General features: G+C 44.6%; 1 protein-coding gene across 1 annotated transcript in view; it reads left to right on the forward strand.

The window, feature by feature from the left end:
- The window catches only part of RAB31 (RAB31, member RAS oncogene family), a 190,912-nt gene that overhangs the window by 99,511 nt on the left and 78,928 nt on the right, over positions 1-12,473 (forward strand). Inside the window, exon 3 of the mRNA XM_038746749.1 lies at positions 7,428-7,509. Coding sequence (XP_038602677.1) covers positions 7,428-7,509 — 82 coding nt within the window. The remainder of the gene's footprint in view (positions 1-7,427; positions 7,510-12,473) is intronic.

Below are 12,473 nucleotides of genomic sequence, written 5' to 3' on the forward strand. Positions count from 1 at the left end.
CAGAGGCAGGACGTTGGCTAAGGGTTGGTGGCAAGATAGGAGAGGTTTAGGTACAGTGAGAAGGTTAGCACTAGAGCAGCAAAGTGTGCAGGCCAGGTTATAGGAGAGTAGCAAGGTGTGGTTGGAGGGGGCAAGGTGGTGGACTGCTTTAAAGCCAATGGTGAGGAATTTTTGTTTGATGCGGAAGTGGTTGGGCAGCCACTAGAGTTTTTTGAAGAGTGGGGTGACATGTCCTGAATTGTTTTTGTAGAAAAATGATCCGGGCAGCAGAGTGAAGTATGGACTGGAGTGGGGAGGCGGGGAGGTCAGCAAGGAGGCTGACGCAGTAATCCAGACCTGTTAGGGTGAGTGATTGTATTAACATGGTAGCAGTTTGGATGGAGAAGAAAGGGCAGATTTTAGCTATATTGTGAAGGTGGGACTGACAGGATTTAGTGACAGATTGAATATGTGTGTTGAATGAGAAAGAGGATTCAAGGATAACGCCAAGGTTACGGGCTTGTGAGACAGGAAGGATTGTAGTGCCGTCTACAGTGATGGGAAAGTCAGGGTTTGAGGGGAAGATAAGGAGTTCTGTTTTGAACATGATAGGTTTTAGGTGATAGGAGGACGTCCAAGTAGAGATGCCTTGAAAGCAGGAGGAAATGTGAGACTGGAGAGAGGGGGAGAGTTCAGGGATGGAGATGTAGATTTGGGTATCATTCATTCATTCACTCAATCATATTAATTGAGTACTTACTGTGTGCAGAGCACTGTACTAAGTGCTTGGGAAGTACAAGTCAGCAATAAAGAGCAATCCCTGCTCCCGTTGAGCTTATAGTCTAGAAGGGGGAGACAGATATTAAAACAAGTAAATATAGGCATCAATAGCATCAATATAAATAAATAGAATTATAGATATATACACATCAAAACAAGTAAATAGGCATTCATATAAATAAATAGAATTATAGATATGACATATATACACAAGTTCTGTGGGGTGGGGGGATAGTGCAAAGGGAGCGAGTTGGGGCGATGAGGGGAGAGGGAGCTGAGGAAAAGGGGGGCTTAGTCTGGGAAGGCCTCTTGGAAGAGGTGAGCCTTCAGTAGGGCTTTGAAGGGGGAAAGTGTGATTGTTTGGCAGATATGCGGAGGGAGGGCATTCCAGGTCAGAGGTTGGACGTGGGCCAGGGGTTGACGGCGGGACAGGCGAGAACGAGGCACAGTGAGAAGGTTAGCACCAGCGGAGTGGAGTGTGTGGGCTGGGCTGTAGAAGGAGAGACGGGAGGTGAGACAGGAGGGGCAAGGTGATGGAGAGCTTTGAAGCAATAGTGAGGAGTTTTTGCTTGATATGAAGGTTGATAGGCCACCACTGGAAATTTTTGAGGAAGGGGGGTGACATGCTCAGAACATTTCTGTAGAAAGATAATCTGGGCAGCAGAGTGAAGTATAGACTGAAATGGGAAGAGACAGGAGGATGGGAGATCAGAAAGGAGGCTGATGCAGTAATCCAGTCGGGATAGGATGAGTGGTTTTACTAATGTGGTATCAATTTGGATGGAGAGGAAAGGGCAGATCTTGGCGATGTTGTGAAGGTGAGACCAACAGGCTTTGGTGAAGGATTGGAGATGGGGGGTGAATGAGAAAGCGGAGTCAAGGATGACACCAAGGTTGCGGGCTTGTGAGACGGAAGGATGGTAGTGCCATCCACAGTGATGGGAAATTCACAGAGATGGTATTTGAAGCCATGGGAGCAAATTAATTCTCAAAGGGAGTGGGTGTAGGTGGAGAATAGGAGGGGATCCAGAACTGCACTTGAGGGACCTCCAAAGTTAGAGGGTGGGTGGCAGAGGAGGAGCCCGTGAAGGAGACTGAGAATGAATGGCCTGAGAGATAAGAGGAGAACCAGGAAAGGACAGAGACAGTGAAGTCAAGGTTGGATAATGTTTCCAGGAGAAGGGGGTGGTCCATAGTGTCGAAGGCAGCTGAGAGGTCGAGGAAGATTAGGATAAAGTAGAGGCCATTGGATATGGCAAGAAGGAGATTATTGGTGACCTCTGAAAGGGCCGTTTCTGTGGAGTGAAGTGGACGGAAGCCAGATTGAAGGGGATCAAGGAGAGAATTGGAGGAGAGGAATTTGAGATAGCGAGTGTAGACAACTCGCTCAAGAATTTTGGAGAGGAATTCATTCATTCATTCAATCGTGTTTATTGAGCGCTTACTGTGTGCAGAACACTGTACTAAGCGCTTGGAAAGTACAGGAATGATAGGATGGAGACAGGGAGATAACTGGAGGGAGCCATGGGGTCAAGGGAGGGTTCTTTGAGGATAGGAGAGACATGGGCATCTTTGCAAACGAAGAAGAAGGGAGGGGGTGAGAGTTTTGATAAATTGCAAAGGAACAGGATTGGATGTGCAGGTGGAGGTGGTGGTTTTTGAGAGAAGGTAGGAAATCTCCTCTAGAGATACTGCCGGAAAGGATGGGAGACTCGAGGAGGGGGCTGGAAGGAGGAGGGATTCAAGAGGGGCAGGGGCAATTTTAGGGAGCTCAAACCTGATGGTGTCAGTTCCCTCTAGACTGTAAACGCACTGTGGGGAAGGAATGTATTGGTTATATTGTTGGTTGTACTCTCCCAAGCTCTTAGCACAGTGCCGTGTACACAGCACTCAATATATATACATTGATTGATTGACTAATCCCAGCTCCTCCACTTGTCTGCTGTGTGACCTTCGGCAAGTCACTTAACTTCTCTGTACCTCAGTTACCTTATCTGTAAAATTGGGACTAAGACTGTGAGCCCCGTATGAGACATGGGCTGTGTCCAACCTACATAGCTTGTATCTACCCCAGCCCTTAGAACAATGGCTGGCACATAGTAAGTCCTTAAGGAAAACCATCAAATGAAATATTAGCAATGTGCTGCAAGGAAGGAGACATCCAGTTTTATAATCTGAAAGGATGAAGGTTTATACTAAGCCTATTGGGTATATATCCTTGTGCTTTAGGATGATGCATGACTATAGTAAGCACTTACAATCTCACAGTGAACTCCGGCTTCCATAAATTCAGTGTGTGGCATCCTCCATCTAGACTGTAAGCCCCCCTCTAGTCTGTAAGCTTGTTGTGGGCAGGGAATGTGTCTATTTATTGTTATATTGTACTCTCCCAAGTGCTTCGTACAGTGCTGTGCACACAGTAAGCACTCAATAAATATGACTGAATGAATGAGTGAATGAATGAATGAATGGTAGGGGCATAGACGGGGTGGTCATGGTGGGCTCTGGGGGTGAGAAGTTTTCTGTGGCTCCACCTCTTCCTGCAGGCTCTTTTTCTTTCCCTCCCCATCTTCTGGCTCCTCCGTCCCTTCCCCCTCCACCCCCTTTTAACTACCTGGTAGCCCCTCACCCCAGCCCCCGGCCTGGAGTATAGGCCCTAGCAGTGATGGCTGCTGAAACTAGCTGCTTTCACTTGTCCCAATCCAGGGCCCCAACCCATAGTCCCCTGATGCCGCCAAGGTCTCCATGACATTTCGAGCCCATTGTTGGGTAGGGACCGTCTCTATATGTTGCCAACTTGTACTTCCCAAGCGCTAAGTACAGTGCTCTGCATACAGTAAGCGCTCAATAAATACGACAATGAATTTCTGGGCTCAGCCATCACCAGTCACAGAGCCTGGACTCCCGCCTCATCCTCAGCCTTCTTCACCCTGCTGTTGGCTCTTCTATTGCCACCCCCACCTCCAGCCCCATTCTGTCAGCTTCTCCTCCCTTTCCTGCCGTTTTCTCTGATGTGCCTCCTTTTACCTTTCCATTCTCTGTTTTCGCATTCCTCTCTTCTGGGATGCAGAATGCTGCACTCTTCAGCCCAACCCAACTGTAAGCATTCCACGTCTCCTAGGAAATAAACAAAAGTTTACCCCAGCATCTTTTGTCCCAGCCGGCAGATCATACAAAGAAACTGTGAGAACAATTTCCAAAGGGAAAATACGTTTAATTTTTCCTGCACCACCTAGTAACTTGAAAGACCAATTGAATCACACCCCTACCTAAGCTATGGGCCTGCTACATTTCACTGAAGCACTTTAGGGTTAATGTCACTTCCTCAGCTATGACTCAGGCTGAAAAATCTTGACTGTACTAATGAAGCAAATTGCTTTGACATTTAAAATTGTGTGTGTATAGTGTATGTAGTGAGTGAGTCTTTTCATTCCTCTGCCTGATTTTGCCTTCTGCAGTCAGTGGAGTCACGATGGATTTGACTGATGAGTGCTGGCTTCCGCTCAGAGCCGGTCTGAGGGGCCCTGGGGCCTTGGAGCCGGGGCTGAGGTTCAGTTATTCAGGGCCATCTTCCACAGCCTCCCCTCAGAGCAGCTCAGAGTCAGTGAGGGAGTGGAGGGAGCCCCTCATTATCCAGGCTAACAGTGGCCTTGGACAAACTGGAATCCTGCTGCTTGGGGCTGGGGACATGGAGAGCTACTGCTACAGTTGCTGTGTTGGTGGATCCCCCCACCTTAAACCAGCCTCACCTCCCCTCCCTTTGTATTGACCCCAGAGAGATCCTGGACCCCAGAACCACAATCTCCTGGCCTCAATTTGGGATTGGGGATCTACTAAAGTGGCAGGTAGTTCTTCTTCCTCACCCGGCCCTCACTGCTACAGGCGTGTGTGGGCTCCTCCAAGCCTGTTAGAATGTGAGCACTGTCCCTACTCCCCCAGACCCATCCTCTGGGCTCCCACTCTAAAATATAAACTATATCAAGGCAGGAAGCGCTCCAGATCATTTCTCCTGTTCCTAATCTTGGGGAATCTTCTTTCTATTGCGGGCAGGAAGGTGAAGGTGAGATAATTTTTCCCTTCCACCAGAGTCAGGAGGGCCGATCCTTAATTTTGGGTGGAGACAGTGTGGTGTAGTGGAAAGAGCACAGGATTAGAGTCAGGAGACCTGCATTATTGTCCTGACTCCACCACTTGCCTGCTGGGTGACCTTGAGGAAATCACTTAACGTTTCTGTGCTTCAGTTTCTTCAACTGCAGAATAAGAATAGAATGCTTGTTCTCCATCCCTCATAGACTGTGGGCTCTGTCTGGGGTAGTGATTTTGTCCAATCTGATTATCCTGTATGTACTGTAGCGCTAAGCACATCGCTTGTCTCTCACCACTTCTGTCCATACTTCACTCTGCTGCTCAGATCAATTTTTCTAAAAATATGTTCAGCTCATGCTTCCCCATGCCTCAAGAACCTCTGACAATTGCTCATCCACCTCCACATCAACAGAAACTTCTTCCCTTAGGCTTTAAATTGCTCAATCACCTTACCTCTTCCTATTTTACCTCAGTGATTTCCTACTCCAACCCAGCACACTCACATCACCCCTCTAATACCAACCTACTCACCTTACCTTGATCTCATCTACCCCGCCGCCAACCCTTCACCCATTTCCTGCTTTCAACGTGGAACTCCCTCCCACTTCATATCTGACAAACCACCATTCTCCCCGCTTTCAAAGACTTATTAAAATCACATCGCCTACAAGAGGCCCTCAGTATCCCCACTACCATGCCTTTCTGCATCACCCTTGCACTTGGATTTGTACCATTAATTCACCCTGCCCTCAGCCCAGAGCACTTATGTACATATCCATAATTTAAGTGTGTTTCCTCCTCTAGACAGTAAATGCTTTGTGGGCAGGGAATGTGTCTACCAACTCTGTTGTACCGTCCCAAGCGCTTAGTATAATGCTCTGCACACATGAGTGCTCAATACATATGATTGATTGGTTGATATTACAAACACTTGAAGCCACCATTATTATTTTTTAGGAACCTCTTCTTAGAGGGTGTTAACCATGACTTTTGAAAGCAGAGAGATGGGAAAATTCCCATCTGTAAATATGTTTTACCCTCCTTTTTATGAAAGGCGTGTCTTTGTGGTGCGTTTCCAACTCAAAGCTACTTAGTGGAACACATAATCTTGGCATACTGGTGTGCTTTCCCAGTTGGAAATTTGGGAATTGGATTCCTCAAGATAGGTTGAGCCGAACTGCTTAAAAGGATATAAAACTGGGGAGTGGGAAGGGGGGATGGAAGGAGAGAGCATGTAACACTGTGCTTGGTGATTTGAAATGCTTTGAGACTTGAATGAAGGATAGTGGAAGTCTCTTTTCAGCTACAGGCACTGATTGTCTGAGCACTGCTGAGAAAGACTAACTAAGAAGGAATTACCATAAAGCGTTTCATCGACTTCTGGGAATCCTTAATGTTCTACTTTGATGTTGGAAGGAAACATGAATTCTCATTGGGTTAGCAATCTATGTCCCATGTGTACAGGAGAATTACCCCTAGGGTGTGTAATTGGATATAACACATTCTGCTAACAGTTGCTGTTAATGGTGATGCTGAATTTACTACCAACACAGGACGTTATATAAGTTGTTTTGTCAGTGGTGAATCACCACTGGTATTTAACCGAGTGCTTACTTTGTGCAGAGCATTAACTGTCATAAATATACGGACAAAACTATGATCACCTAGGGTAACTTCTGGGTACCCAAACTGCTGTGTCTTTGTGTTTGTTTTCATTTCATTTAAACCTGCAGTTGTATTCTTTTCTGGGATTTCATTCATTCAGTTGTATTTATTGAGTGCTAATGTGTACAGAGCACCATACTGAGAGCTTGGGAGAGTACACTTTAACAATAGAAGGACACATTCCTTGCCCACAACAAGCTTATTTGAAAAGTGCTACCTTGCTTACAAAGCACTTGCAACTGAATGGTAAGAAAGAGGCCATCCTAAGAAGGACCAGTGTGGCTCGGTGGAAAGAGCATGGGCTTTGGAGTCAGAGGTCATGGGTTCAAATCTTGGTTCTGCCATTTGTCAGCTGTGTGGCTTTGGGCAAATCACTTCACTTCTCTGTGCCTCAGTTACCTCATCTGTAAAATGGGGATTAAGACTGTGAGCCCCCTGTGGGACAACCTGATCACCTTGTAACCTCCCCAGCGCTTAGAATAGTGCTTTGCACATAGTGAAAACTTAATAAATGCCATTATTATTATTAAGTACTTAAGACATTTATATCTCTGGTAGATTTTCTGAAACTAAATCCCTGAAACGATGCAGCCAAATCAGGACTTTTTGTTATGACTAGAACACTAGATTGTAAGGTGCTTGAGGGCGGTGATTGTACTCTATTGAATTGCACTCTCTCAAGCGCTTAGTACAGTGCTTTGCCCACAGTAAGTGCTTAATAAATAACATTGGTGGACTGTGACATCTGGCCTCTTCCAGTCACATGATCTAAAAAGACATGCTCGAAGACCCTATCCATCACCTGGCTGAAGGAGGAAAGTTGACTTGTATGAAATCTAAATTCTAAGGATCTTGGGAAGTTGAAGGGAAGGAGGGGGAAAGACTGAATAACTTTGCCATTTATTTCTCAATTCCAGGGCTTCTTTTATGACCAAAACAGTGACCTGTGGGAATGAGCTTCATAAATTCCTCATCTGGGATACAGCTGGTCAGGAGCGGGTGAGTCTCTGTTATTTGTTTTCTGCTTCAAAAGGAAAGAGGCAGCTTTTGGATGGTGGCTGTGTCAATCATCCTCTCCCTTTAACAATAAAAAAAATCTTTTTAGAGAGGATTAAATACTTCTGGCATCATTACCCTGTTTTGTTTTGTTGTGTGTCTCCCCCTTCTAGACTGTGAGCCCGTTGTTGGGTAGGGACCGTCTCTATATGTTGCCAACTTGTACTTTCCAAGCGCTTAGTACCAATCAGTAGCAATGTTTTAGGATGTGTGCGAGTGTGTACATCTGCACATAATAATAATAATAATAATAATAATGGCATTTATTAAGCGCTTACTATGTGCAAAGCACTGTTCTAAGTGCTGGGAAGGTTACAGCGTGATCAGGTTGTCCCACGGGGGGCTCACAGTCTTAATCCCCATTTTGCAGATGAGGTAATAGGTGCAGAAGTTAAGTGACTTGTCCAAAGTCATGTGGCAGAGCTGGGATTAGAACCCACATCCTCTGACTCCCAAGCCTGGGCTCTTTCCACTAAGCCATGCTGCAGTGCTCTGCACACAGTAAGCGCTCAATAAATACAATTGAATGAATGAATGAGCCCCACTGCTTCTAGAATGGGGTGAGTCCTTGGGCTTCAGTAGAATGTGACACCTACACCAGTGTGTATGATTTCACTGTGAATTTCAAAATTGACAAAAAAGCCCAAGCAGACATCTATATCTCAGGTTCATGGGGGTCCTCTCGCTTCACTTAAGCTCCTAATGTTAACCTCCCCTTTCTTCTCTTCCCCTCCTCTCTCCTCCTTTCTCCTCCCCTGCCCTTTATAATCATGATGGTATTTGTTAAGCGCTTACTACATAATAATGATAATAATAATAATGATGGTATTTGTTAAGCGCTTACTGTGTGCAAAGCACTGTTCTAAGCGCTGGGGGGGTATAAAGTGATCAGCTTGTCCCACGTGGAGCTCACAATCTTAATCCCCATTTTACAGATGAGGGAACTGAGGTCCCGAGAATTGAAGTGACTTGCCCAAAGTCACACAGCTGGCAAGTGGCGGAGCTGGGATTTGAACCCATGATCTCTATTCGATTTATTTTATTTTGTTACTATATTTTGATTTGTTCTCTTTCTCCCCCTTCTAGACTGTGAGCCCACTGTTGGGTAGGGACTATCTCTATATGTTGCCAATTTGTACTTCCCAAGCGCTTAGTACAGTGCTCTGCACATAGTAAGCACTCAATAAATACGATTGATGATGATGATGATGATGACTGTCTCTATGTGTTGCCAACTTGTACTTACCAAGCTCTTAGTACAGTGCTCTGCACACAGTAAGCGCTCAATAAATATGATTGATTGATTGATTGATTGACTCCCAAGCCTGGGCTATTTCCACTGAGCCATGCTGCTTCTCTGATGTTGTTCTAAGCACCAAGTCCTGTCTATTAGTAGAGACTTATAGGTAGCACCCACCCTGACTCCCTTGCCTTCCCATTTCCCTGCTGTCCTTGGGAGGGAAATGTTAGTAAACCATGAAATAATCCTGGGTGCCAGAGGGAAGGAGAACAAAATAGCCCAGACAGTCAGCTCAAAGGCACTCAATCAGCTGTCTCCCCACTACTGTTCTTTGTTTCTCTCCCTCTACAAGCCAAGACATACACTTGGGTCTTAAACTAGCCTACTTACAGTGCCTTGATCTCATCTCTGTCACAGAAGACTTCTTGCTTACATCCTCCCTCTGGCCAGAAATTCCCTCCTTATTCATATCTGACAGACCTTCACTGGCCCCATCTGCAAAGCCCTACTAAAGTCACATCTTCTACAAGAAGCCTTCCAGTCATTCATTCATTCATTCAATCGTATTTATTGAGCATTCACTGTGTGCAGAGCACTGTATTAAGCACTTGGAAAGTACAATTCAGCAACAGAGACAATCCCTACCCAACAACAGGCTCACAGTCTAGAGGACTGTGACTAATCCCACCTCTAACATTTGCGTGTTGTGTGACTTTAAGCAAGTCACTTCACTTCTCCGTGCCCCAATTTCCTCAACTTTAAAATGGGAATTCAGTACCTGTTATTCCTCCTACTTAGACTGTGAGCCCTATGTGGGACCTTATTAACTCGAATCTATCCCAGTATTTGAAACAGTGCTTGACACATAGTAAGCTCTTAACAAATACCATAAAAAAATGCTGCGCACATGCACACTTTTGCACAAAGCAACCCTTCTCTTCCAACATCACAGTGCATTCTATCCAAATGGGCTTGCAATTCCAGATGAACATTTCAAAAGCCCCTAAATCATCCAGGGCAAAACATTTAGTGAAAACACATTTATGGCAGAATTGAGGGGGTCTGGTTCTTTTTTGTCTCTAACTCTATTTGGACAATATGGATATAAATTTATATTAACTCTTCTCTTGAAATAGAAGGTTGATGTTTCACTCTGTTCTTCATGATGCCTAAAGAATGATCAGGAATTAATTAATGTTCAGTTATTACTGGTGTTTGTTGCTATCAAGTACACTAAATGGGTGGGTAAGCATTTAGGCTGATTTCTCTCTGCTTTTGGTAGACTGAATCTCTATACTGAATGCCTCTATTTGTGCATTTCAGAAATTTGTATTTTTACCTCAGCATGATGTTTCATAGATTTGTTCTACTTAATTGTACCCCTTTAAGGTATCTCCAAGTTCTGAGGTTTTGTATGATGAAGGCTGAGGGAGAAAGACACACATAGAAGAAAGAGAGAGAAGATGTGTGTGTGTGTGTGTGTTTGTGTGTCTATCAATTAGTTACGTGCAGTAAGGTAAACCATGCGGTAAGAACAGCATAATGGGTATCAAAAAAATACAAATTTTGACTGCACCTGGGATTTTCCCAGCTTCCTTAGTGCACTGATTAGTAATCAAATCAATCAATCAATTAATCATATTTATTGAGCACTTACTGTGGGCAGAGCACTGTACTCAGAATTTGGGAGAGTGCAGTGTAACAGACTTGGTAGTCATGTTCCCTGCCCACAACAAGCTTACAGTCTAGAAGGGGAGACAAACATTTCTATAAATAAATACATTATGGATATGTACATAAGTTCCATGAGGCTGAGGGAAAAGTGAATAATGGATGCAAATCCAAGGGCAAGGGTGATGCAGAAGGGAGTGGAGGAAGAGGAAATGAGGGTCTAGTCAGGGAAGGCCTCTTGGAGGAGAGGTGCCTTCAATAAGGCTTTTAAAGTGGGGAGAATGATCATCTGTCAGATATTCATTCATTCATTCATTCATTCAATCCTTTTCATTAAGCACTTACTGTGTGCAGAGCACTGTACTAAGTGCTTGGGAAAGAACAATACAACAATAAACAGCAGCAATCCCTGTCCGGAACAAACTGTCTGGTGGGGAAGACAGAAATGAATACAAATAAATAAAATTACAGCTTTAGTACATAAGTGCTGTGGGGTTTGGGGACAGGGGAGGAGAGCAAAGGGAGCAAGTTACGGTGATAATAATAATAACGATAATAATAATACTAATAATAATAATGATGATGTATTTGTTAAGTGCTTACTATGTGCAAAGCACTGTTCTAACACCGGGGGGGATACAAGGTGATCAGGTTGTCCCACGTGGGGCTCACAATCTTAATCCCCATTTTACAGATGAGGCAACTGAGGCCCAGAGAAGTTAAGTGACTTGCCCAAAGTCACCCAGCTGACAGTTGGCGGAGCCGGGATTTGAACCTCATGACCTCTGACTCCAAAGCCCGTGCTCTTTCCACTGAGCCACGCTGATGCAGAAGGGAGTAGGAGATGAGGAAAAATGGGGCTTAGTTTGGGAAGGCCTCTCGGAGGAGATGTCCCTTCAACAAGACTTTGGAGGAGGGGAGAGTCAGAATTGTGGAGGGAGGGTGTTCCAGGCCAGAAGCAGGACGTGGGCGAGAGGGATCTAGCTTATTAGGGAACTAAACTAGGGTGCCAGCAGAAAAATCCCCACCGTCTTTGTTGTTGACCTAAAAGGGGTGGCTGTTACTACTAATCTCTGTTTTTTCAACCCCTCCTTCCTTGTCTTCCGCAACCCTTCCCCACTTCCCTACTCATGTCAATCCAGCTGAGTATACACTATGCTATTTTAACACAGTTTAACTTTGATACTTTGAGACTCCCCTCAGCCCCATGGCACTTATGTACATGTCATTATGCCCTACTATTTACTTTGTGTGTAATTTATTTTAATGTGTCTTCTCTTGTAAACTGAAAGCGCATTTGGGGCAGGGATCATATCTACAAACTTTGCTGTGTTGTGCTTTCCTGAGTGCTTAGTGCAGTGATCTACACACTGCAGTCACTCAACAAATACATTGATTGATTGATTTAGACTGTGAGCCCACTGTTGGGTAGGGACTGTCTCTATATGTTGCCAACTTGTACTTCCCAAGCACTTAGTACAGTGCTCTGCACACAGTAAGCGCTCAATAAATACGATTGATTGATTGATTGATTGAATTGTTTTTCAGGGGGTGGGCCTTGATGTCACCCAAGAATACAAGATAGTTCTGTAAATATGTATGTCATGCTGAGTTAACCCTCAGAACATTAGACAGTATAGATATTTACATACTTGAGTGACTTCAGCCCAGTGATAAATAATGAACACATATTATAACAAAATGAACAGATATTTGTTGTTACCATCAGAGTTCATACTTTTAGATTTCTGTTTGGACATATGCTGTAGGACTTGTGTGTCCTGATCTCATTGGGGGATATATATATATATCTATAGATATATATCTATATATGTGTGTGTGTGTGTGTGTGTGTGTGTGTGCGCGCGCGCGCGCACGCGCGCGTGCCTTTTCCCTGGAACAGAATCAAAGGTGTCAGTTCCAACTTATTCACTGGAAAAAGACAAAATGAACTACAACCACCTTGTTACTTAACAATCAACCAAGCAGTGGTATT

Source organism: Tachyglossus aculeatus, chromosome 5 (assembly GCF_015852505.1).
Source record: "Tachyglossus aculeatus isolate mTacAcu1 chromosome 5, mTacAcu1.pri, whole genome shotgun sequence".
In the NCBI taxonomy this organism is placed as follows: domain Eukaryota; kingdom Metazoa; phylum Chordata; class Mammalia; order Monotremata; family Tachyglossidae; genus Tachyglossus; species Tachyglossus aculeatus.